Consider the following 27,579-nt stretch of genomic DNA (forward strand, 5'->3'; position numbering starts at 1 on the left):
TTTTTGTATATATTGAAATGATCATACAATTTGTCTCCAATTTCCTGAAGGAATTTGTGTAAAATTAGAAAATTGATGCATTTTGTCTTTAAATATTTTGTAGAATTCACCATTGACAGTCTCTGGGTCTGGAAGATTGTGAAAAGCTTTTTAATTATAAATTCAATTATTTAATAGTTACAGGATATTTTACATTTAAGCTGTTTTCTTGTGTGAGTTTTAGTGAATTGTATTTTTCCAGGAATTTTCCCATTTATCAAAATTTTCAAATTTTTTGGTATAAAGTTCTTCATAATACTATCTTATATTTTAATGTATCTGTGACCCAAATTGTGCTTCCTCCTTTTACTCCTGATACTAGTTATGTGCCTTCTATATATTTTTTCCAAATCAGTGTTAGCGCTTTATCATTTTTTCTAGTTTTTTCCAAGAACCAACTTTGATAAAATACAGATTTTGGAGCCTCATCTCAAACCTCCTGGATTAGTATTTCTGGGAAGTAAATCTGGAGATCCACATTTCACAAGGTTTCCTGGGGATTCAGATGCAAGTGGGTTGCAGGACCACAGTCTGGTAGCACAGCAAGGGTTTCCTAAGGACAGGGAGCAAGTCTGATCCACCTGTATCTCCAGTGCCCACCAGGGGCTTAGCACAAAGCCATGTTTAAGGAATGAGTGAGCCAATGGATGAGAGAAGGAAACAAATAAAAGAAAATTGCTTATATCAAGAGAGTCGGAGTTTTGGAATGCTATGAATTAGCGAACCACTATGGCATCATTTGGCCCCAATTGAATCCATTCAGGACAGAAATATTTTTTCCTTGTCTTAATATCTCTGCCTACTAGGGTTCCTCACCTGTCCCCTTCTGCTGTCCTGGAACACGGCCTTAATTATGAGTGTGTGCCTGTCTACTGGCACAGAGAAAGTAGGAGTGACAAGGGAGGTGTCCTGAGAGGGGCTGTTCAGAGCTGAGCAGGGCTCCCTGCCCCTCTCCCACCACCAGCCCACAGGCCTTGCTGGGAAAATCCTCACACAACCCATTCCGAATGAGGTTATGAGCTCTACCTCGCAGAGCTCTAAGCATTCCCCGCCTCCTCCCCTCCATCGGAAAGCTTTTGAGAAACTTCCATATGACCTCTTAGCCCAGATCCGACCCCAGACCCCTACCCTTGCCTCCTCTGCACTTGTAGCCCAGGTGAGCTGCTCTCTCAGCAGCCCCTTGGCCGCCTCTCCCCACGTCCACGCCTGCCTCCCTCAAGCATCTCAGAAAAGCCGGAGTCTGACTTCCCCAGCCAGCTATTGTCCGGGCAGCACAGCTGCCATGCCAGCGTCCCCACCTAGTCCGCCAGCCAGCAGCCTGCAGCTCCCCAGCCTCTCCAGCCCCCACCGCGCCCCGCCCCGCCCCAGGGAGGACCAGGCTGGCGGCTGGGAGTCTCCCTGCCTGCTCAGCCTCCCTCCTTCCCTCCCGCTCCCTCCCTGCCTGCCTGCCTCCCCCGCCCGCCCCTGAGGCAGGGACCGTGCAAATCGAGGAGAGGGGGGACAGACAGGCCGGATGGGGTCCAGCTTAAAGCCCTGGGCTCCCCACTGATGTCCCATCCAGGCCGGGTGTCCCCAACATCTTGGGACCCGGATCTGTGTGAGCTGGGGTGGTTGCCAGGTCAGGAGCATCCCTCCGGCAGGCCCGTGGTGCCCACGTTTTGCATCAGGACCCCCCCCCCCCCTTGGATGCTCTGAGCCACCCTCCTCAACCCGGATCTAAAACCCGGGACACAGCTATCTGGCCAGCCTCTCTCTCCACCCCACCCCCTCTTTCTGGCGTCCATCCCCTCCCCAACACCACCTCTGCTGCTGCCTCTGGCTGTGGACCTGCACCTCTTCCCCATCCCCGCCAGGCCTGTGGAGCGGGGTGAGCCTGGACGAGAGCCCCCCAACCTGGGGCTCTCCCAGGCCATGGCCAGAGTACTCCCAGAGAGGAGCCCCGGCCCCTGAGCATCTGCTAGAAGCTTGGCAGAGGCCCCGCGGGGACCGTGTCTTCTGAGGACAAAAGGCGGCGGCCAGCAGGCAGACGGGGTGGGGGGAGGGGGGGACCGGCAGCCAGGCGGGCAGACGGGTAGCAGGGGCCAGCGCTGGTCCCCCTCCCAGCTTGGAGGTGGCATGAAGATGGGGGTGGGAATATGTAGTGGGGGAAGCACCTGCCTGGACCTTCACCTGCCAGCTGGCTGGGCACCCCAAGGCTGTGTGCTGCCCACTTGGTGTTCCCTAATGCCCCCAGCCCTGCCCAGTGCACCCCTTCGGTGCCTGCTTCCCCTGATGTCTGCGTTTTAGACCAGCCCGGCCTCTGTATCCACGGCAACAGAAGCAGGAGTGTCACTGGCTGCCACATCACTGAGGACACATCACTGAGGGTCCCACAATGTGGCCTGGGCTGTGATTTATCCTGGGTGAGACAGCTTGAGCCCCCTCCCTGGATTCCAAGACAGCCCTGCTGAGAAAGCCCAGGTAAGTAGTCAGCATCCCTCCAGCAAGGATGAGGGGCTGAGACTTCTCTTCTGTCTCCCCACACATATTTCAGAGTCTCCATCACTGCCATGCTCTCTGTCTCTCTCTCTGACTCTGTTAGTGTGTCTCCCCCGCCCCCATCCCCGTTCCATCACAAGGACTACTTGGACACCCAAGCCTGGAGAGTCCTCTAGCCATCTCCATCTTCCCCAATCCCAAATGTCCCATGAGAAAGGGAACTACCACCTGTTTCCCCACTCCCCACATGGGGTCTGTTTTTATCATGATGGTCGCTTTGGGGCATGAGGCTGTGTTAATGTCCCCTTGTGTGCTAGCTGTGGAAGGCATGCCTGGGAGCCTGGCAGTGCTCTCCTCAATGCCTGCACCCTGGGCAGGCTCAGCCTCCTGCGGCTGTCTCCTCTCCCTCTCCATCTCCCTCTCCCTCCTCCTCCACTCTCCTCCAGTTTCCTTAGCCTGCATGCAGGGTGTGTGCATTTCTGTCTGTGTGTGTGAACAGGCAGGTGGGTAGACATGACAGAGAAGCTGATCCCAGCCCAGACCACCCCCCCCCACTCCTCCTTTCCTTCTTTCCTCTCTCCCGGCTTTCCTTCCTTTCTACTTTCCCCAGTCTCTCCCCACAGGTAGCATAGACTTTTGCTCACTCACCACTGAAGATATTGCTGTGATTCCTAGCTGGTAGGGAAAGTGAGGTGGGGGTGGGAAGCACGTCCAGGCCCTAGGCTGCCTGGTGGCTCTGTGGGGGCAAGGACCATGCCACACAACCTGCAGGGGCCACAGTGTGGGCCCCAGCCTTCACCCAAGGTTATCTCTGCTTCAGATGCCTGTGTTGTATCTGGGACCCCCAGATCTTACGGTCTTGTGCACAGTGTGGCTGGTGGTCCCTATGTCTGAAGGGGCAGGGAAGCCTAGTGCATGAAGAACATGGATTCTCCAGGGACACTTCCCCCAACTACTAGCTCTGCAACTGTAGTGAAAGTGTGCCACTTATTGAACCTCAGTTTTCTCATCCGCCAAAGAGACTGGTGACCCTCCCATCATGGGTGTGTGTAGTGACTAGATGAGTTGGTGCATGCAAATAAAGGATGTGCATAGAAGTGGCCCTGAAGCAGTATCAGCAAAGCTCATGGTCAATATCACTGATTATTCATGATTAATATTGTTAATGATTATTTGGAGGAGGGACTGGCCCCTCTTCTCCAGGGTCTTGACAGAGATCTAGGGAGGACAGCAGGTAGGCAAATGGGGGTTGGGAAGTGGAGGGGAGGCAGGAGCAGCTCAGTTGTTGTCACTCTTTCTTTCTAGGGAGTGATGAGTGGTGGCTATGGGCAGAGCCTTCCACCCCTACTCCACTCCAGTCTCCTTTCCCTGCACTTGCCCCCTTGCACGCGCGTGCGTGTGTGCGCATACACAGACACACACACACACACACACACACACACACACACACACACACACAGGCTTGAGCCCCCATGAGCTAGCAGAGGCCTGGCTTGCAGCCTGCAGCATTCCTGGCCCTGGTGATGTAGGCATCTCCCTGTTGAGGGGAGACTTGGCAAGAGTTTGGCCTGTGGTCAGTGGTTGGCAGGGCCTGGAGATGAGGCTGAAGCTTCTGAGATGGCAGGGCTTCAGGTAGAACTGGGGTGTGGCCCATGCAGCAGCTAGACCTGTGGGGGACGGGTCCCAGGGACCCTAGTCTAAAGGCTAGACTGGGTTGGAGGAGGACAGTGGGGTCTCCTGGCTGGTTTCTGGGCATAGAGATGTGGTGGGACATTGCATGAGGGGTGGGTGGCTGGAGGAAGGTCTTTAAGGCCAGGGGAGGAGTAGGAGGGGGGGAAAGTCTGAGACCCAGAAGACCCCATGGTGAGGGTAGGGAGGGGTGGGGCTTTGGGGTATGGAGTAGACTTTTCTGAAGAAGAATTTGGAAGAGAGAGTACCCAGACTGTGGTTTAGAGGCATCTGGATCTGAGAGTGGGTATATATGTGTAACTGTGTGCAGTCTGTGTGTCTGTGTATCTGTTCATGGGCATTGTGGATATATGTGAGCCTGTATGTGAGCAGGCCACATGATGGTATGTGCAAGTGTGTGAATGTCTGGGTAGGCTTGTGTGTGTACAGGGGAGTGGGTATGACTTTGCAGGTCTGGGTGAGCATGTTTGATTATGAGGCTGAGTGAGAATGTTTCTGTGAGCCAATAGGCCTGTTGAATGTCTAGTTGTGTATGTTTGTGGTATCAATTTGTCTTTGAATGTACATGTCTAATTACATGCATATGAGTATGAGGGTTTCAGAATGCCTGGGTATGCATACCGAATTAGGTGAATGTCTAGCTGTATCTGTGTATATTGGTGTGTGTGCCTATGTGTGCATGGGTGTAGGTATATCTAAACGGTGTGTTTATGAGTATACGGGCATGTGTGTGTGTGTGTCCATGCATGTATGGGAGAGTATTTATGTGTGAACATGCCTCTGTGTGGGTGTATCTGTCATGTATATATATGAGTTGGTCTGTGTGTTAATGCCTATGTGGATTCTCCAGCATTTTGGATTATGTGTATGTCTGTGTGTGTGTTTTGAGTACATATTGTCTGTAGACAGGCCTGTGGGTCCACATCTGATTAGGGGAATGTTAGTGTAGATGATCACATGAGTAAAAGAACTAATTGTGCGGGTAGAGGGGAGTGTGTGAATACATGTTTTGTGCATGAAAATATATTTTGTGGGTATCCCCATGTGTACACATTTGATCATGTATATGGGTATGGCTGTGGTGGGGGGAGGTCTGTGCCTGTGTGTATATGCACAAAAGGCTATGTGCATAAGGGAATGAATGTATTTGTGTACATGTCTATGTGTGTTTGTGGGTACACTGTTATGTGTGAATGCGAATCTGATTGTGGTATGCATGAGTAACTACATTTCATAATACTTGGTGCACATATCTCAATATGTGTTTTGTTTGAATTTCTGAGTGCAAGTGTGAATGCGTGAGTATGGATGTGCCTGTGAGTGACTGGGAGTGTATATGTGTGAGTATATGCTACTACCTGTGAACATATGGCTGTGTGTGCATTTGAGTGAACATGTCTGTATATTTGCCACCTCTAAGTGTGTTTGTGTGAATATGCCTGTGTGTGCCAGTCTGTACAGGTATATGGATGTACCACTTTGTGTAGTTCTAATTATTTATGTGTATTTGTGTTTATTCTGGAACATATGTTCTAGAACAGTGTAAGTGAATGTATGTACACGCCCTCTTGGTCTATAAATATGTTTGAGCTTGTGTGTGAAAAGTGTTATCAGTTCTTCTTGTGCAGATATACAAGCATGTAAGAATATCTGACTGTTCTTCCATGTGCACATGTGTGTGAACAGACCTTTGTGTCCAAGTCTGTCTAAGAATATAAGTATAAATGGATCTTCTTTTGTTTGCATAGCTTCTCATATGGGTGTATAAACATGTGGGAATGTACATGGTGTGCATATCTTATTGTGATTGTGTGAGTGTATTTTGTAAGTACATTTGTGTCTCTGTGTCTGGTTGTGTGCATATAGGAATGAATGATGTACATGTCTATGTATATGTGAATATGCTCACAGGCATACATGCCCTGTTGTGTGTATATGTCTGTGTGTTAGAATGTCTGTATGTGAATACATCATCTCACTGACAAGCATGTGCACATCTGGGTGTTTATGTGTGAGTACACCCTCATGTGAATGCGTGTGAAAATGCTTATGTGGTCATGTCTGGGTGTGTGTGTGTATATATATTTGGGAGCTCACTTCTGTGTGTCATGTTTCTTCATTGTCTCGCTGGGTATGATGTAGAGTGTGTCCATCTGTGGACATGTGAAAGTATGCCTGTGTGTATATCTGTGTTTGTGAGTGAATGTATGTCCTTCATGGGTGTTATGTCATGGAAATATATGCCATGCATGTATGCCTGTGTTTGAGAGTAAATGGAAATGCACATGTGGGACCAAGAGCAATGCGAGTGTGCCTATGTGTAGGGATAAGTGTAGGTATTTGTGCATGTGCCTGTCTGATGGTATGTGTGTGTGAGAGAGATTTGGCCTTGGGCTTACCCAGATAGGCCTAATCACTGAAAGAGTGATAAAGGAGGGTACTTAAGAGTCTGTGTGATGCTGTGTGTACACCCCAGCATGTGTTTATGCGCATGTCTAAGAGTCAGTGGCACCCTGCTAGACCATAGCTGGCTCTGTGTAGACATCCTACAGGATGGCAAGCTATAACACCTAAGCAATCCATGACCCTCTTCTGGGGCCTCTTTGGCCTTGACCATATGCTGGGTTTTTGTTGGGGGGAGGTGTCTCAGGATAATTCCTGTCATCATTCACACTCAAGATGTGGGAACCAATCATGGCTGATGTCCTCCTAAGGACTGAAGTCCTCTTAGGAAAGGGGACCTTGTGACCTTTTAGAAAAGGATTTCTTGAAACACAAAGACCTCCCTTCCCATCCCCCCACCATTGAAGGCCCAGAACAAAATGGCATTGTGTAGTGTCTAAGGTTGGTAAATGGTTTTCACAGAGAGCACCCAAATTATGCCGTCAAGGCAGAAATCTAGATGTCAATGTGTATGTATAAGTAAAGGTATATCTAGGTAGAGTGGTGTGTGTGTGTGTGTGTGTGTGTGTGTGTGTAGAAGGTAGTATATTTGGTAAGAGAATGAAAAAGAAAGAGAGAGAGAGAAGGGATCTGGGTTCTGTGTATGTAAGAGATTCTGGGTGTTTCTGGGAAAAATACGTATGTGAGAAATTTGGCTGTATTTGGGAGGGGTGAGTGTGAGTGTGGGTTTATGTAGATGGTGTGTTTGTGAGGTGTTATGAGAACATCAGCCTGTTTGGGTGGAGGATGGTATGGGTGAGAGTTTGGGTATGGGGGTGGTATGATATGTATTGGGTATGGTATGAGTGGGAGTGGGAATATGTGTGAGGATGTGTGTTTTTGAGGAGTATGTGTGTACGGGTGTATCTGGCTGGTGCAAGAGAGTGAGGGAGTGTTTGGATGATGTATGTGTTTTATAGTGTAGATGTATCTGTGAAAGTGTGGGTGTTTCTGGGTAGACTGTGCATGAAGGAGTATGGGTGTATTGGGGTAGGAGCATTTAAATATGGGTATATCTGGATAGTGTGTAGGTGGGTGAGCATACAAGTCTATTAGGCAATGGAAGTGTGCGATGGAATATATCTAGATGATGTGTATGTGTGTGGGGGGAGAATTTGGGCACATCTGGGTGATGATGGGGGTGTATGTGAGTATACATATAATTGGGAAGTGTCTATGGTTGGTGTGTGGGAGTGTATGTGGATGAGATGTGTGTATAGTGTGTGAGAGAGAGTATGGGTATATCTGCATTGTATGTGTGGAGTGTGGGTATTCTGGATGATGGTGATGAATAGAGCGGAATCTGGATTGTGTGTATGTGTAAAAGAGTATGCAGGTGTTTCTGAGTATGGTAGGGATATGACAGTATGCAAGTATCTGGTGGGAGAAATGTGTAGGTGTATCTGGATGGGTTGTAAGTGTTTGGGTTTACCTGGGTTGGGGACTGTGAGTGGGTGTGTCTGGATGTTGTGTGTGTGAGATGTGGGTATATCTGGATGGTGTGTGAGAGAGAGCATAGTGGTACATTTGGGCTCTGTGTTAGATAGTGTGTGGGTATAGTTTGGGTGGAGTGTGTTTGAATATGAATGTACCTAAATGGTGGGTGGGTGAAAGCACAGGTGTGTTTGGGTGGTGGAGTGCATAGTATCTCTAGGTGGTGTGTTGTAAGAGCTTTGGTTGTGTATCTGGGTATGGATGTACTTGGACGTGTGTGAGTGTGGGTATAACTGGATGGGGTGTGTAAGAGAGTTTGGGGGGGCATATCTGGGTGGAAAGTGCATTTGGAGTGTTAGTGCATCTGACTGGTGTGGAGGGGATGAAAGTATGGATGTATCTGGGTAGTGGAGTGTCTGAGATGGTATACCTGGATGGCATGTGTAAGAGTTGAATATATCTGGGTGGGATGTGTGTGTGTGTGTGTGTGTGTGTGTGTGTGTGCATGTGTGAATGCAGACGTGTCTAGATTGTAGTGGAATGTATCTAGTTGTGTGTGTGTGTGTGTGTGTGTGTGAGAGAGAGAGAGAGAGAGAGAGAGACAATCTCGATGGTCCACTTGTGATGAATCTGGATGGTGTATACATATGTATCAGGGGGTGGATGTATCTGGGTGGGGCTTTGTGAGTGGATCTATTTGGTGTGTGTGAGAGAGAGAGAAAGAGGGAGAGAACATGAGAAAATAATGGGTGTATACGTATAAGATTTGTGTGTGAGCAGGTGTCTCTGGATAATGTGTAGGTGCTGTGTGTGTGAACGTACTTAGGCTGGGAATTTGTGAGTGTGAGTATCTGGGTTGGCTGTGTGTAAGTGTAGTGTCTGTGAATGGTGTGTGTGTCATTGTGGGTGTGTGCCTTGATACCATGTGTGAAGAAGATAGTAGGTGTGCCTGGGTCAAATATGAGGGCTCTAGGTTGGGAGTGTCTATGGATTTGAGTATATTTGAATGTTGCACATGAGAGTGTGGGTGTACTGAGTTGGGAGTTTGCAGAAGTGTGGCTGTTGTTGGGTGGAGTGCCTGTGGAATGTAGGTGTGTTTGAGGTGGGTGTGTATGAGGATGGGTGTGTTTAGATGGGATGTGTGTGAGAGAATGTGGCTGTATCAGTATTGGGTATGTGTGTGAAAGTGGGTGTGTCTGAATGGTGTGTATAAGAAAGAGAGTGTGCACGTATCTGTGTTGGGGTGTGGTTGTGTGTGTATCTAAGTAAAGGAGTGTGGGCTTCTCTCTGGCTGGTATATGAGAGATGGATAGGGTATATCTGGGTGGTATGTGAACGAGAGGATATAGGTGAATCTGGGTGGGGTGTGTGAGTGTATCTGGGTGGGGGTGTGGGCATGTGGGTATATCTGGATAGTGTGTGTGAGAGTGTTTGTGTGTATTTGCGCGGGGAACATATCTGAGAATGTTGGTATATCTGCATGTGAGTGTGGATTTGTCTAGATGGTGTGTAGGTGGTATAACAGGGTGTTTTGTGTGTTTGATAGTGTGGGTGTGTCTGGGTGGGGTGTGTGATTGTGGGTATGTGTGGGAATGTGTATATATTTCCTAGGGCATATATGCCTCTGGTAGAGTGTAAATGTGAGTATGTATGTGCTTACATGTGTGTGGCTATTGGTACCCACGTATGTTGGTACGTGGCTTGTGTGTCCATGTGTTTGTGCTAGAGTGGTGTGTATCTGTATGTGTGTGTGAGGTGAGTGTGTTTCTCCCTGTGAGTAAGTTAGATCCGCAAGGTCTCTGGAGGTAGGCTCTAGATTTGCATCCTGGTTCTGTCATTTGTTAGCTGTGGGGCTTTGGGCAAGTCACCTAATCTCAACTAAGCCCCAGTTTCGTATTTGTAAAGTAGGGGTAATAATAGTATCTATCTCATAGGGTGAGGATCAGATGAGTTAATATTTGAAAAGTGCTTAGGACAGTGCCTGGCACATAATGAGTCCTCTGTGCTGTATCAGGTGTTACATAGTACTATAATTATTGTATGTGCCTGGTGTGTAAGTAACAGTATGTGCCCATCAGCAAGTGCAATGGAGTAGTTTCTATGTGCATATTTCCTACATTATTTGTGTTCATGTGTATGTGTAAGAGAGTGAGTGGATCCTGTGTGTATGTGAGAATGTGTTTGTACATAAAACTGGCTTTATATTTATATGTGTCCCATCGTGTATATAAAACCATAAGCATATGAGAAAGGAAGTGTGTGTCTAGGAGGTCAATGGAAGGGGTTTGGCCATGCATGTGTATTTCCCAGTGTACATCTGGGTGAATGAATGCATATATCTGTATCTGTGATGATGTGTGTCCATGTGAGTTCAGGTGTTACCTGCAATGCTGGTATGCTGCATATATGAGCATGTGTATGTGTATTTTAAAGTTTATTTATTTTAAGAGAGAGAGAGAGAGAGAGAGAGCACAAGTGGAGGAGGGGCAGAGAGAGAGAGGGAGAGAGAGAGAATTCCAAGTAGTCTCCACACTGTCAGTGCAGAGCCTGATGTGGGGCTTGAACTCACAAACTGTGAGATCATGAGCTGAGCCGAAGTGGGATGCTTAACTGACTGAACCACCCAGGTGCCCTGTGTGTGTTTTTATCTGAATATGTAAACAGGTTTGTACTAGTCAGGATGTAAATGTGTGTGTGTGAATCTCTGTTGTGCCTATACATGTAGGAAGGTTAGTATCCAGGTTTATATATGATGATATGTGTGTATAAAGGATTTGTGTCCATATGGCCATGTAATAGGATGTATGTATTTGTGTTGTATAAGTGAATGCATAGGTGTGAATGGGTGTGTGCATCTGAGGGTTTGTGTCTGGCTGTGTTTATAAGCATCGGTGGCTACATGGCTGTGTGTGTGTGTGAGTCTGCATTGCTCTGTATATGCCTGCCTCTGTGTGTGTAGCAGTGAATCTGAGCAATGTGCCTGTATGTGTGAGAGTGTCGGTACTGTGTGTATAATGTATGTGTCCCAGGACAAGGTTTGTATAAAACAGTGGATTTTAATCTCTTAATGTAAGATCCTGGGGGTAGGGGAGGGCCTGGATCTATAGGATGTGAATAGGACTTAACCTGTGTCTGAATGCCAGTTCTTATGTCTATGCATATGCATGATTGTATCTGAAAGCATGTAGGCCCGTATGATTTGGTTTGTATGTGTATGTGTCTGCATGTGCCCATGTGTATGGTGAATTTTTCTCTGCCTAGGCCTCCATTTCTGTTGAAGGGTAGTTATCTGTGTGTATGTGTGTACGTGTATGTTTGTGTGTTTTTTTATATCTTTGCATGATTTGCTGTTAGATGGGTACCTACACACATGCCTAACTTTCTGTGTAGAAGAGGAGGTGTGTGTGTGTATGTGTGTGTGTGTGTGTGTGTGTGTGTGTACATATACAAATGCACCTGACTGTGCTTATCAGCTGATGTAAGTCTGGATGTGAGTGCAAATTTGAATCTCCATGTACACATGTGCCTGTGTGCACATATCTGTCCATGTGTGCTAGTGGGTCTATGCATTGTGACTAGATGTGAATGTCTTAGGGCATGCCCAACCTGGCACGTGGAGAAGGGGACTATCCATATGACACATTGGAGTAAACTGAAGAGGATTTAGGGGTACTGGGGTTTGGTGAAAAGAAATTCCATAGATTTTATTTATGTTATACAAATTGTGATAAGGATAACAAAAATGCAAAGTTTTGAGGGAGTTATTAAATATTGAATTCAAATGACATCTTTTCAGGAATTTTTCACAGCACACGAGCTCACTTCTAGAAATATAACTTTTATTCACTCATGCATATTTGCGGTGGTCAACATTCATGCCCACCTCTGAGCCTTTGATCATGACTGCTTTTATTTATTTTATGGTAATCTGACTCATTTATGGACATTTTCATCATGATTTGGTAAATCAGTTTGTGCTGAGCATAGATCTTCTACATCAAGTAATCATGTTTCTTGATAAAAACGCAAACAAAACAAACGAAACAAGTAACCATTAGTAGTTCTGACATGGATATAAACTTATATCATGACCTGCCACTTCGTGGTCTTGGAAAGCCTATTGTTGAAGGTAAGATCTATTCCATGGAGGTTGTGCAGGCACAGTTTGCCCTGATGTTTTCAGTAATTAGCTTGAATGTGTGAAACATAGCTGCATGATTCTGTGGGTCATCAAAGCTCACCTTAAAAGCATCAGCTTTGGGGTCATCAGGTACCATTTTGGTTTCTCTGAAGCTTTCACACCTTACCAACCTTTCTTAAGAAATGCAACAACTAACTGCTTTTTTGTGCCTGTTTCACCTCCCTTTCTTTTTTTTTTTTTTAATTTTTTTTTCAACGTTTATTTATTTTTAGGACAGAGAGAGACAGAGCATGAACGGGGGAGGGGCAGAGAGAGAGGGAGACACAGAATCGGAAACAGGCTCCAGGCTCTGAGCCATCAGCCCAGAGCCCGACGCGGGGCTCGAACTCCCGGACCGCGAGATCGTGACCTGGCTGAAGTCGGATGCTTAACCGACTGCGCCACCCAGGCGCCCCTCACCTCCCTTTCTAACTCACTTGTTTTTGCCATGGCCAGGCAGAGAGACCCAGGTTACCCAGGTTCTCTGCTGAAATAGCTAATAATCTCTTCTGTCTCTTGGTAGTCACCATCAACAGGAAATTGCTTGCATGTGTAGGTGGCAGCAAATGATCATTGTTTTTTGTTTTTTACTGGTTAAAGCCTCTTTCTCCTCAATAATCAGAACTTGGATAATTATAGTCTTTGAATTTTGTACTTCAAAGGTAGGAACCTTCTTTAAATCTAACACCTCTTTCTTTTCTTTCAATCAAATGTGATGTTGAAACTCTTGTAATGAATGCACATTAGGGGCGCCTGAGTGGCTCAGTTGGTTGAGCGTCTGACTCTTTTTTTTAAGTTTATTTATTTTGAGAGAGAGCACGCACAAGTGCAAATGTGCATTGTGGGGGAGGGGCAGAGAGAGAGGGAGAGAGAGAATCCCAAGCAGGCTCTGCCCTGATGTGGGGCTCAATCCCAGGAACCGTGAAATCACCACCTGAGCCGAAATCAAGAGTGGGTCGCTCAACCGACTGAGCTACCCAGGGGCCCCTGAGCATCCAATTCTTGATTTCAGCTTAGGTCATGATCCCAGGGTCGTGGGATGCAGCCCTGTATGGGGCTCCATGTTGAGCATGGAGCCTGCTTAAGATTCTATCTCTCTCCCTCTGCCCCTCTCCCCTACTTGTGTGCGCTCTCTCTCTAAAATAAAAAAAATGCACATGGATTTTGAATCCAACAAAAAATTTTCATTTTGAGTATTTCAAAATAATTGAAGAAGCTTTTACCCTAAGGAGACACAGACATTGCTCTACTCATCTTAATAAGTCTTTAATATTCAACTTAATAACACCAACTAAATATCACCCAGGGAACCACACATGACCCCACTTCTTCTAAGTTGAAGTTGGGCTTTGAATCCATAAACCTTAACAGTATACTTTCATATATATTTAATATGAAATTTATTTTCAAATTGGTTTCAAATTGGTTTCCCAGTGTTCCTCCCAACAGGTGCCCTCCTCAGTGCCCATCACCCACCCTCCCCTCCCTACCACTCCCCATCAACCCTCAGTTTATTCTGTTTTTAAGTCTCTTATGGTTTGGCTCTCTCCCTAACTCTTTTTTCCTTCCCCTCCCCCATGGTCTTCTGTTAACTTTCTCAGGATCCACATAGGAGTGAAAACATATGGTATCTGTCTTTCTCTGTATGACTTATTTCACTTAGCATAACACTCTCCAGTTCCATCCACATTGCTACAAAAGGCCAGATTTCATTCTTTCTCATTGCCACATAGTATTCCATTGTGTATATAAACCACAATTTCTTTATCCATTTATCAATTGATGGACATTTAGGCTCTTTCCATAATTTGGCTATTGTTGAAAGTGTTGCTATAAACATTGGGGTACAAGTGCCCCTATGCATCAGCACTCCTGTAGCCCTTGGGTAAATTCCTAGCAGTGCTATTGCTGGGTCATAGGGTAGGTCTCTTTTTAATTTTTTGAGGAACCTCCACACTGTTTTCCAGAGCGGCTGTACCAGTTTGCATTCCCACAAACAGTGCAAGAGGGTTCCCATTTCTCCACATCCTCGCCAGCATCTATAGTCTCCTGATTTGTTCATTTTAGCCACTCTGACGGGCATGAGGTGATATCTGAGTGTGGTTTTGATTTGTATTTCCGTGATGAGGAGCAACGTTGAGCATCTTTTCTTGTGCCTGTTGGCCATCTGGATGTCTCCTTCAGAGAAGTGTCTATTCATGTTTTCTGCCCATTTCTTCACTGGATTATTTGTTTTATGGGTGTGGAGTTTGGTGAGCTCTTTATAGATTTTGGATACTAGCCCTTTGTCCGATATGTAATTTGCAAATATCTTTGCCCATTCCGTTGGTTGCCTTTTAGTTTTGTTGATTGTTTCCTTTGCACTGCAGAAGCTTTTTATCTTGATGAGGTCCCAATAGTTCATTTTTGCTTTTAATTCCCTTGCCTTTGGGGATGTGTCAAGTAAGAAATTGCTGCGGCTGAGGTCGGAGGGTTTTTTTTCCTGCTTTCTCCTCTAGGGTTTTGATGGTTTCCTGTCTCACATTCAGGTCCCTTATCCATTTTCAGTTTATTTTTGTGAATGGTGTGAGAAAGTGGTCTAGTTTCAACCTTCTGCATGTTGCTCTCCAGCTCTCCCCACACCATTTGTTAAAGAGCCTGTCTTTTTTCCATTGGATATTCTTTCCTGCTTTGTCAAAGATTAGTTGGCCATACTTTTGTGGGTCCAATTATGGAGTCCCTATTCTATTCCATTGGTCTATGTGTCTGTTTTTGTGCCAATACCATGCTGTCTTGGAACAAGTAAGCATCAAATCGGCAAATGAGAATCATTCACAAAAAAATGCTGAAAATTTTCTTTTAGCTCATAAATTTTTTACAAAATCCTTATACACTTAGGTTTAGAACAATAGAGATAAATGTATTGATATCAAAACTTCACAGAAACCCAACACACAGGTGGGTAGTGCTTTGGATTTAATCAAACCCACCTACCATCATTTACTGTGGAGATCAGACCTACAGGCAAACTTTGATAGGGGGGTGCTTCTTGGTGCATGAATCTCGGCATTTTCAGAACAAATTCCCAATGCAAATTTCATGCCATCTCAGCAGCATCAGTTTATGGACTAATGTAGAGTTTCCACAGTATTTCAAAATACTCATGTATCACTTTGAATATTTCAACCTTAGTTTATTTTGGTGCTTCTTGCATTTCTCTTCAGGTTTTCTGACTAGTACTATGAACTGAGCACAATTAATCAACATCTAGAGACTCCTCAATGTAAAATGAAAAACACTTTTGATTCAACAATCTTCTGGGTTAGTGTCATTTCAATGTCCTTTGACCCACCATCACTATATCTCCTAATAGTAATAATTGAAAATGACCCTTTCTTATTCTTTTTACCTCATTGGTCCCAAATGTGGTGTGGACAATTTTCTGGCAGATTGCTAACATGTGAGATTCTACTGAGAGGAGCACCTTAGCTTTACTTGTTAATCCTGCAACCCTGTCACTAGCTGGTTGAGCTCTATCTAAGGATGTTATAACCCATCCCATAAAAGAGCCAGGTTTCTTAATTTGCACTTTGAGATGCTTTAAAAACTCCAAATATTTCTCTGTGTGATAGTGTTTTGTGGCCAGTTGACTGCCATACCCTACTGGGAAATGAAGTTTCTTTTGATAACTTTCCCACACAAATCGGACATTTAGGTTGAGGAAGAGAGGGCTTATTTGTTTTGTTTTGTTTTTTAATATGAAATTTATTGTCAAATTGGTTTCCATACAACACCCAGTGCTCATCCCAACAGGTGCCCTTCTCAATGCCCATCACCCACTTTCCCCTCCCTCCCACTCCCCATAAACTCTCAGTTTATTCTCAGTTTTTTAAGAGTCTCTTATGGTTTGCCTCCCTAGAGAGGGCTTATTTGGCAGCTGAATCCAAATTTTAAACAATCCTCATTAAACTGCTCAAATTAGGGACAGCCTAGATTTTTTTGAGGGAAGACTGTGTTTGTCTTGTGAGTCTCCTGATTTTCCAGCTTTAATCAAAAAGTCCATTTTGATGGGAAAAGAAGTATCTTAAAAATTAAATCTACTTGAATATAAAGTATTGAAGGGGCCATCAGATCTTTGTGACTTCTGAAAACCTATTTTTTAAATCTTTTTAAAATTTTTAATGTTTATTTATTTTTTGAGAGAGAGAGAGACATACGCAGAGTATGAGCGGGGGAAGGGCAGAGAGAGAGAGAGGGAGACAAATCTGAAGCAGGTTCTGGGCTCTGTGCAGACAGCTCAGAGCCCAACACAGGGCTCAAACCCACAATCCATGAGATGATGACCTCAGCCGAAGTCAGACGCTCAGCCTGAACCACTCAGGCGCCCCTGAAAACCTATTTTTTTAAAAGAGAAACTTGAAGTCTTTTGCGCTGTTAAAAGAGCAGCACTCTGGAAACAAAGCCTTGAATAAAGGCCTTGCTTTCCCTTTAATGAATCAATTCAACTCAACTACAGTTGGTCTTTATTTATTTATTGACAAATATTTTTACCTAAAAGCAAAAGGTAATAATTAATTATGAAATCCCACCAAGAATCAGATTTGGCTAACTTTTAATATTAAAAACCAGTCACAAGTAAGTCAGTAAATGAACCAAGAGATAATAAAAATTATATTGTTGTAATGTCTTTAAAAGAGTCCTTTTAGAAATACTTATGGATGAATGGTATGATAGATATGCTTCAGAGTACTCTGGAAGTGGATGAGTTTATAGGCAAAACAAGACCCTGAGAGTTGATCATTGGTGAATCTGGGTGATGGGTGCACTGAAGTTCATTACAGGATTCTTTCTACGTTTTTATATCTGAAATGTTCTAGAAGGGAAAAAAAGTTTATGAAGAAGCAGCAATCAAGGCAATTAACAAAAACAATTATATTCCCTTAGGAATACCTTATACTATATAATAATAATAACAGCAACAATCATACAACTATTTTTGTAGAAAAAAAGTTGTGGAAAAATAAATGAGGCCAAATTAAAAAGAAAAAAAAACCGCTGTACATGTATAGGCCAAACCAAAAAACCTCACCGGTGAACCAGGGTGGCAATCAAAGTAATAATCAGATTATCTGGGATGTTTCAATAGGAAGCGATCCAAACATTTACAATTTCCCTTTGAACCTCTAGAGGGCTTCTTGCTCTGGCTCCCTGCTGTGGCAGGTACCCACCAGCCAAGTAGCTCTGCTAATGTTTCCACCTGTGTCTGAAGGAAACATGTGTGGGTTTCCTCTGGATGTACATCTGTTCCAGGGTATATATATCAAGTAATGTGAGCATGCTTGTGTGTGTACACATCCCTGTGTGTGCAAGAGTGTGTTTGTATACACGGGTGGTTTTTCTCTTTGAGGTTGGTTGTGGTTGCATATTGCAAAGAGGGGTGTGTGTGTGTGTGTGTGTGTGTGTGTGTGTGTGTTGGAGCTGGTATACTTCTCTGCATTAGTGAGTGTGTACATGAATGGGTAGCTGTGTGTACATGTGCCAAGATGTACATGTCTGTTTTGGTGAGTATGCCTAATCTGTGTGAAAGGGTTTGGATCAATCGGCCTCTGTGTGTTAGAGTGTGTTAGAGTATGTACATGTGTGTATATATGAGCAGTTTTTTGCTTGTCTATTTTTTTCTCTATGCAAATATTTCTGTGGATATTTAAGGGGGATTCTGTCTGTGTGTACATGCCTGTGTGTGTTTATATGTGTGTATGCATGTGGGAGGGTTCAAGTGCATGTGAGTATGGTGGCATATGTAAATGACTTTGAATATTAACATGTGTAACAGTGTTTGTATGTGATGATATAGGAATGCCACTGTATACATGCCTGTGTCACAAAAGTTTGAGTGTGTGAGAGGATTTGAACAATGTGTGAATGGGTTTGCATATGTGTATCTATCTATCGGGATTTGAATGTTCATGTGTGTGTGTGTGTGTGTGTGTGTGTGTGTGTTAGGGGAGTTATAATTGTGGGTTTATAGGCCATTGCACGTGTGTGTGTGTGTGTGTGTGTGTTAGGGGAGTTATAATTGTGGGTTTATGGGCCATTGCACGTGTGTGTGTGTGTGTGTGTTAGGGGAGTTATAATTGTGGGTTTATGGGCCATTGCACGTGTGTGTGTGTGTGTGTGTGTGTGTTAGGGGAGTTATAATTGTGGGTTTATGGGCCATTGCACGTGTGTGTGTGTGTGTGTGTGTTAGGGGAGTTATAATTGTGGGTTTATGGGCCATTGCACGTGTGTGTGTGTGTGTGTGTGTGTGTGTGTGTTAGGGGAGTTATAATTGTGGGTTTATGGGCCATTGCACGTGTGTGTGTGTGTGTGTGTGTGTGTGTGTGTGTGTTAGGGGAGTTATAATTGTGGGTTTATGGGCCATTGCACGTGTGTGTGTGTGTGTGTGTGTGTGTTAGGGGAGTTATAATTGTGGGTTTATGGGCCATTGCACATGTGTGTGTGTGTGTGTGTGTGGGTGTGTGTGTATCTGTGTATATGAGCAATTCTTAGCCCTCTCATACCTAACACTCTCTTGTATGTAACACGTATTTTGTAACACCCCTTTACTATATGGACATGAAGTTCTTAGATAATATAGTCTCTGCACATATAATTTCAAAAGAAAATCCATATAGTATTTTATGCAATATGCATATTGTATTAACTAATACAAATAAGTAAAAGGGAAGTAATTTACAAGAAAATAATTTGTATTTCAATATGTAAATGTTTGGGCATGGCACTCCCCAGGAAATTCAATAAGGTAGTTAGAGGCTTGTAACGTCTTGTGAGTAAACATGGGTTTGGGAGGGGAAAACTCAGAGGCTGCCCCATGCCCAAAGTGCAGGAAAATGACAGGCAAAGGCCTAGGGGTGAGATTTTCTGAAATAGTGAACAACTCAAAGAAAGTGCTCCCCAAAACAAAGTGCAGTCACCTCTGGATTTACTTGACAGCTATATTCCTGGAGAATTTAGGGTATATTAAATTAGGGGTATTTTGTATTTATATGTGAAATACAGTTAGATTCAAGGTTCAGCTCATTACAAGTATAAAGTCTAGGGGATTCAGGATGTATGCTGGCTGTGTGGGACTGCCCCATAGATCACTGGATGGCCAGCATCCTTGTCTGGACCCCTAAATGTTGGAAGGACATCCTACACGTCAGCATTGTGGCCACCAAAAATGCTCTTACAAATTTCCAAAATGTCCCCTAGGGGGCAGTAATGCCTTTGTTGAAGACGGAGCACTGGTGTTTAGACTGGGGTATTCAGTGCCTGTGGGAAGGAGGCAGCATACAGATGTACTGTGTGCGAGTATGGGAGGGGCAAGGTCCGTATGTGTGAGCTGGTTGCTGTCTGTAGGTCTCCATAGCAGTAGGCTATGTGTCCGTGTGAGCGTGTGTGTAGGTGTCTGCGTAACTTTCTGAGGGTGTCTGGGCACGAGCAGGTGCGAGTGTGTTTGTGTGCATGCACTGTTTTTAGCCCAGGATGGGTCCAGGCTGTGGCTGCCAGTCTGCTCAGAAGAAACCTCTCCTCACCTGTAGAATCGCCCCAGCTTTCTAGGCAACACTAGGGTTTTGTTTGTTTGCTGCTATTGTTTTGTGTTGTTTCATTTTAGCGTTTGTTTTTGTTTTCACTGAGACTCTGGACTACAAAGTATCCACCTTCTCGATCTTAGTGTGTTTCTCTATGTCTCCCTCTCTCTATCTCCATCTTTGTTTCTGCTTCTATCTCTATCTCTGCCTCTGTCTCAACCCCTGTCTCTATGTCTCTATATTGTTCTCTCTCTTTCCTGGCATCTCTCTCTTATCTCTCTCTCTTTCTCTCTCTCTTTCTCCCTCCCTCCTTCCCTATCTCCTTTTGTCTCTCTCATTTTTCTTTCTCTCCCTCCTTCTCACTCTCTCTTTCATTCTCTATTTTCCTGCCTCTTTTTCTCTTCCTTTTCTGTCTCTTGTACTGTCTCTGTTTCTGTGTGTGTCTTTGTGTCTTTTTTCTCACTCTTCTTCCCCTTTCTGTCTCTATTTCTATCTCTTCCTGTTTGTGTGTAAGGCTCGCTCCCCTTTCTCTGTTTATTTCTCCCCTTCTCCCTCATATGTCTCTGTCCCTCTCTCACACACACAAACCTCTCTCCTCTGTCACTTTCTGTGTGTCTCTCTCCTACATTCAATCTCTTTCTGTCTTTAATGCTTTCCCCCTGCTTCCCCTCAAGGCTAAGGAGTGTGTGTGTGTGTGTATGTTTGTGCACATTTACACACACTCAGTTGTCAGCTAGTCCACAGTTCTGTGGGAGCTATCAGGCCTTGAGGGGCTGAGAGGGGGTCCACCAAATCCATTTCTCCCAAGCCCCTGCCCTGGCACCTTCTCATGGCCTATTGGCACCATGTCTGAGACTTTGGGTGTCATCAAAAAAGCTTGGTCCAAGGTGGCTGTGGCAGGCCAGGTTGGAGCGAGCTGGGAAACAGTACAGAGGGGTGACTTTTTTCCCGGGAGGGGAGGGTAGAGAGGCTCCATTCAGCCCCGTAGCCCCCAACCTCCAGCCCATCCCAGCCCCAACAGTAGTTCTGAGCTTCCTCAGCTTCTTCCCAGGTTGCCTTGCTACCTTCCCTCTGGCACCTACCATATTACCTTATAACACTCCCTCTCCCCCTGTCCCCAGCTCGCACACACGAGGAGTCCCCCTGTTCCCCCCTGCCCCCCACCCCCGCGCAAGCTTTGCCCGTGCCCTCCCACCCCTGTATTGGCCAAAGTGCTCTTTCAGCTTATCCTACCTGGGTGCCTTCAGGCAGCCGTCCTTGAGCCACCAGCCCATTTAGTCCCTCAGCCAATTAACTGATTTGAAAGCCTTTAACTGAGGGTCTACCATGTGCTATGTACTGCTCTTCTGGAGAAGAGCATGTGAATCTCTAATCCCTGCCCTTGTGGAGCTTTTCTTCTAACAGGGAGAGGTGGATAATAAACTGAATTTTGAAAGTAAGTTATATAGTGCTCTAGAAGAGATAAATTCTAGAAAGAAAAATAAAGCAGGGCAAGGGGCATGGAGTGCTATCATTTCTCACCTGAATTACTGCAGGAGCCTCCTGTGTACTCTCCCCAGTTCCACCTTTGCCCCACATGGTGTGTGCTCCTCCCAGCAGCACGGGGGATGCTGTGCAATCCTGAGTCATCACATCTTGCTTTTGTTCCCATGGCTCCCATATCACTCAGAGTAAAAGTCAAGGTCCTCACGATGGCCTATGTGATCTGGCCTCACCACTTTTCTGACTTCACCTCCTACTACTTTCTGATCGCTCACTCTGTTCCAAGCACAGTGGCCTCCTTACTCTTCCCCAAATATACCACATGTAATCCCACCTCAGGGCCTTTGCACTGGCTGTTCCCTCTGCCTGGACTTCTCTTCCATCCAATACCCACATGGCTCACTCTCTTGCCTCTTTTAAGTCTTTGCTTAGATGACACCTCCATGAAGCCTTTGCTCTCCATTTCATCCAAAAGCATACCTCCCCCACCCCTAGCACTTCCTATCCCCTTTCCCTCCTTTACTTTTCTTTTAAGGAACTTACCATCATCTGACCTACTATACTTCACTTATGTATCTTCTTTATTATCTAGAATGTCAGCTTCATAAGGGCAGGGACGCTTGTCCATCTGACTCACAGCTGTACTCCCAGTGCCTGTCATACAATAGATGCTCAATAAATCGTTTTTCAATGAATGAAAGCACACAAGCATACCCACATCTTTAGATTCACAATACTCCCCACCTGACTTAAAATAAAAACCTAAGTCCTTGTCATGGCCCACAGCCCTATATAATCTGGCCCCAAACACCTCAGACACCTCTGTGATCTCACTTTCTACCACTGTCTCCCTTGCCTGCCCTGTTCCAACCACACTGGTCTTCCCACTCTTCCTCAATCATGCTAACCACATTCCTGATCATGAATATATAAAAAAAAAGCCTATTTAATGAGTGGCTACCAACATCCACAAAAAGTCATGAAATAAAGTAGAACTAATGGGGTATGTGACACATAGGATCAGTACCGTTTTCTGAAACTTTTGGTTCAGCTCTGTGTGCACACATGTGTGTGTACCGGGTTGTGATGTAAAATGTATGTCTTACTATGGGTAGAGGTCAAAAATAGTTTGAGGAACATAACCTTAGGGCCTTGCAAAGGGGGAGGAGAGCTGCACCAATACCCCCGCCCCACAGAACCACCAATGGAGGAAACAGGTAACCCAGGACAAGCCAGAGAGGTGAAGCACCCCCCGCCCAGCAAGGAGGGGGTAGGAGCAGCAGTGGGCCAGGGGCAGGACCTGACACCAGCCAGGGAGTAAGTGTGGAGGCCATGTAGACCCACTAACACTGCCCTTTCTGTTTCTTCCTCACCTCTCCTTTCCACCTGTTTCTCACTGTCTCTTTTTCTTATGTTTCTCTCTCCCTCCCTCTCTCTCTCTCTCTCTCCATTTCTATCTCTATCTCTCCTTTCCCTCTTTCCCTGTCTCTCTGGTTCTGTTTCTTCTTATGTCTTCTCACTCTCACCCTCCCATTGCTGTCTCAATTTGCATCTATTTTTGTCTTTGTCACCATTTTCTCTTTGTTCTATCCTTTCTCGCTCTGTCTCTGTGCCTCTGTGTTTTTCTCTGTCTCTCTCCTGCCCTCATCTCTCTATCTCTGTCTGTCTGTCTCTTCCCCATTATCCCTATTTGCAGGTGCAGCCCAGCAGGACAACTGATGGAGTCCCCCAGGGCCCATCAAATACCGGACTGGCTGATCCTGTAAGGCTGGGAGCAGCCCCTGCCCCCTCAGTATGGCCAACACTACTGGAGAGCCCCAAGAGGTGAGCGGCGCACTATCCCCACCATCAGCATCAGCTTATGTGAAGCTGGTGCTGTTGGGACTGATCATGTGCGTAAGCCTGGCGGGCAATGCCATCTTGTCCCTGCTGGTGCTCAAGGAGCGTGCCCTGCACAAGGCTCCTTATTACTTTCTGCTGGACCTGTGCCTGGCCGACGGCATACGCTCTGCCGTCTGCTTCCCCTTTGTGCTGGCTTCTGTGCGCCACGGCTCCTCATGGACCTTCAGTGCTCTCAGCTGCAAGATTGTGGCCTTTATGGCTGTGCTCTTTTGCTTCCATGCGGCCTTCATGCTGTTCTGCATCAGCGTCACCCGCTACATGGCCATCGCCCACCACCGCTTCTACGCCAAGCGCATGACACTCTGGACATGCGCAGCTGTCATCTGCATGGCCTGGACCCTGTCTGTGGCCATGGCCTTCCCACCTGTCTTTGATGTGGGCACCTACAAGTTTATCCGTGAGGAGGACCAGTGCATCTTTGAGCATCGCTACTTCAAGGCCAATGACACGCTGGGCTTCATGCTTATGTTGGCTGTGCTCATGGCAGCCACACATGCTGTCTATGGCAAGCTGCTCCTCTTCGAGTATCGTCACCGCAAGATGAAGCCAGTGCAGATGGTGCCAGCCATTAGCCAGAACTGGACATTCCACGGTCCTGGGGCCACCGGCCAGGCTGCTGCCAACTGGATCGCTGGGTTTGGCCGTGGGCCCATGCCACCAACCCTGCTGGGTATCAGGCAGAATGGGCACGCAGCCAGCCGGCGGCTGCTGGGCATGGACGAGGTCAAGGGTGAAAAGCAGCTGGGCCGTATGTTCTACGCGATCACACTGCTCTTCTTGCTCCTCTGGTCACCCTACATTGTGGCCTGCTACTGGCGAGTGTTTGTGAAAGCCTGTGCCGTGCCCCACCGTTACCTGGCCACCGCTGTTTGGATGAGCTTCGCCCAGGCTGCCGTCAACCCGATAGTCTGCTTCTTGCTCAACAAGGACCTCAAGAAGTGCCTGAGGACTCACGCCCCCTGCTGGGGCACAGGAGGTGCCCCGGCTCCCAGAGAACCCTACTGTGTCATGTGAAGCAGGCGGGTAGGCAGACAGGCAGGGAGGTCATGGCTACCTTCCAAGGTAGTCATGGCTACCTTGCTGGGGCCAACAATAAGGGAAGGGTGGGCCTCCTACAGGAGCCTTTCTTTCTGAGCTCCAGCCCCAGCCCCTGGAACCACCGGGAATCTAGGCACCTTTGCCAACACCTCCCCAGGGTTGGAGACCGGGGTGGGGGACTGGGAAAGAGGTGTTTCTAATTCTGTGGGGCCTGTCTCTGCTGCCTCATTCTCCACTTCTACAATCTCTGTCATTTCCTCTCTCTCTCTCTCTCTCCTCTCTCTTTTCCTCTCTCTCTCAGAAGTGACAATTCAGAAAAAGAAAGTAAGACTGAAAATGCAGGTTTTTCTACTAACAGCTGAGGAGATAGGCTTTCTTGCTTTAATGTCTCTTCTTCTGACATTGTCCAGAAGGGGGAAATTTGTCCTGTAAAATAGACTTCCAGAGCTCTTATTGCCCCCTCTGCTCCCATGCACCTTCTCCTTCCAAGTCCTTTAGCAAGACCTGGATTTTAGGGAGAAATTCATCTGCTGACAACAGGGATCAAAGGGGGTTCTGGGTCCCCAGGGAGCGGGGATGTTTAATGGCTGCGTTGTGTGCAATTGTTGTTTTAAGCTAACCCTGGTCCCAAGCCTGGTTTCCTCTCCCTCCCCACCATGTCCAGACCTCCTGAGTGTTTCTTGAGCATCTGTTCAAGAAGCCAGGAGGGGAGGGAGAAGGACCCTTGGAATGGGCTCAGGCTAGGTGAAGAATAGGATGTGAGCTGCACGCCTCGAGTTGAAGAGACCTGAGCTTGGCTGCATTCTTTCGAGCTGCCTCCTGGATCCCCAGCCCCCAACTCTTCTTCCTGAGGATGGAAATCCACTCCAGCTCCACTAGGGCTGATGTGGGTGCCCTGGGCAGGAGCATTCCCCCAGGGAAGTGTAGGGAGAAAGCCAAACTCCCCAGAGTAACTGGAAACGAGCACCTGGGGTCAGAGCCGAACTCAACCCCAGAATTGTCTCCTGGGTTCATACTATTATCCTGAAGATGAAAAGTTGGGGGTGGCCTTGGTATAATGCATGATGGTATAAGCTCCAAGGCATTGTGGACCTGAGTCCATTCCTATCTGACCTCTTTTTGTCCCCTTGAAGCCTCAGGGGCCTTGCCCCTCTTGGTAGCCCTTGGCCTTCTGGGCCCTCAGCCCCCAGATTCCTTTCCCTGAACAGCCCTTCTCCCCTTTTTTCCTTCCACCCAAAGTGGAGCAGACTACAGCCAGATTCTTCAGGTGGGAGAGCCCAAGCCTCCCTCCCAGGGCAGAGTCCACCCTGGACTCACATCATGGCCAGTTCTTATGGAACTGGTGAGCCAAGCTGGCATTCCTTTGCCTGGTCTTGCCCAGATTCTTTGTCCCCCTCTTATTTCCTGGGGGAGGGAGAGATCTGTATTTATCCACACCCTTTTCCCTTTCTGATAGAAGCCCTTGTCCTAAGCTCCCTCCCTACCCCCAAGACAGTCCCAGCACTGGGGAAGCCTTGATCCAAGAGGAATGGGGAGGGCACTCTAGGCAGGAGAGACATTAATGAGCCTGGCTGTGGAGCAGCCCTGGAAAGGCAGGCCAGAGTGGCTGAGTGGGTGTGGGGGCGGGTACCTGTTCTCTCAATGATAGTGATGGGGGTGCCTTTCCCAGGGAGTGGGGTGGGGGGGACCACAGGGGTGGGAGTAGATAGGGTATATTCTGGAAGGTTTTCCTCCATTTCTTTTTTCTAACTGCCTGGATTCACCATTGGATTTTGTAAATGGGAAACTGAAAAGAACAATGCTATATTGGATGTTTTCTCTTTCTGACTCGTGTGTGTGTGTGTGTGTGTGTGTGTGTGTGTGTGTATGTGTGTGTGTGTGTGTGTGTCCTGTCTGCATGACCACATGTGGGGAGGTATGGTCAAGTGAGACTGTGTGTGACTCTGTGTGGGGAGGCAGCACAGCCTGGTGCACACATGTGAGCAAATGCCTGTATGTGGAGACATATAGCACAAACACACACATGTACACATATGCACCTAACTGAAAGGAGACAAACTAGAGTATGTCCCTGCAGCAGGAGGTTGAGTGGTCAGAGAATAGAATTTTAAAACTGTACATATGTATGCAGCAAGAGGGTAGACTCCCATTTCATAAATCTTCCTCCTTTGGCCCAGGCTGTGAACATGGAGCAGGGGCAGGATACTTGAGAACTCCATCTCTTCCCAAAGCCTGGAACCCCCAGGTACCATTCCAACTCCATGGTCAGTCTCCTCTCAAAAACACAAATGAAGTGTTCCTGAAAGTGGACTGCAATGGAAAATAGGGACTGGGAATTGGGGATTAAACTTGAGGGTGAACTAATGGGGTTAGAAAATGCTCCCTACAAAGTAATGGCTTCTGGAGGGACTGCTCAGTCTGGGATGGGAGCCCTTCTGAAGAGTCCACTGTATACAGCTGGGACTTTGGTAACCTTTGACTAAATTCAGAGGAGGGATGTTAGGGGTGAATAAAGAAAGCCAAGCCTGGGAGTCTACCCAGCTAGCCTGCTACCTGGGCACTCAAATACTTTATTTACTTATTCTCTCAGGTGCACAGAATTGAGTTGACCATACTCCTCAGTTCTTGGCACACTATATCATCGTTGGTCCATGTGAGTCCCTTTTATTTTTTTGTTTTGTTTCATCCCTTTCATCACTCATCCCTGATCCAATCCCCCCTCCCACATAGACACCCACTCTTGTGTATTTAATGTATGTCCTTCCAATTCACCGTTCATGTATTTGTTTACATATATGTGTATCTGTGAAAAATATATGGTATTGTTGTGTTTTAATTTACATAAACAGTATTGTACTTTAAATCTTGTTCTGTTTCTCTTTTCACTCAGCATTCTGTTTTATAAAGATCCAGCCTTGTTGCTGTATGTAGATCTAATTCATTCTAGTGGTCCATCTTCTACATGTATCACATTTTTCTTATCCATTCCCCTGGTGATGGGTCTCCAGGTTGCCTCCAATTTTCCGCTACCACAGAAAGGCTGCAATGGGCAGTTTCCTACAATTCTTAAGGATCTCAAATTTAGAGGAGAGGAAACTGAAGCTCAGAGAAAGGCAGTGATTTGGTTAGTGTTACAAAATGAAGAGCAGGCCCCTGATGCCAATCCCAGACCAAAGCCAGAACCCACCACCCTACCTCACTAAAGACCATCCATCTGATCCCCAAAGATCTAAAATACAATTTTAAAAAAGCATACACTGGGTAAAGGGAGAGGAAAGGATTGGGAGGAGGGCAAGTATTGAGCAGACGAAAAGATAGAAAATCCTAGAAAAATCTAGCAGA

At 46.2% G+C, this 27,579-nt stretch overlaps 1 protein-coding gene across 1 annotated transcript; it reads left to right on the forward strand.

Moving 5' to 3' along the window:
- Nucleotides 1-2,359: 2,359 nt before the first annotated feature.
- On the forward strand, nucleotides 2,360-27,029 carry GPR173 (G protein-coupled receptor 173). Its single transcript, XM_030306188.1, has 2 exons — nucleotides 2,360-2,499; nucleotides 22,994-27,029. The coding sequence occupies exon 2, from the start codon at nucleotides 23,092-23,094 to the stop codon at nucleotides 24,211-24,213; it is 1,122 nt and encodes a 373-aa protein (XP_030162048.1). The 5' UTR covers nucleotides 2,360-2,499; nucleotides 22,994-23,091; the 3' UTR covers nucleotides 24,214-27,029.
- Nucleotides 27,030-27,579: the final 550 nt, after the last annotated feature.

Source organism: Lynx canadensis, chromosome X (assembly GCF_007474595.2).
Source record: "Lynx canadensis isolate LIC74 chromosome X, mLynCan4.pri.v2, whole genome shotgun sequence".
NCBI classification, from domain to species: Eukaryota; Metazoa; Chordata; class Mammalia; order Carnivora; family Felidae; genus Lynx; species Lynx canadensis.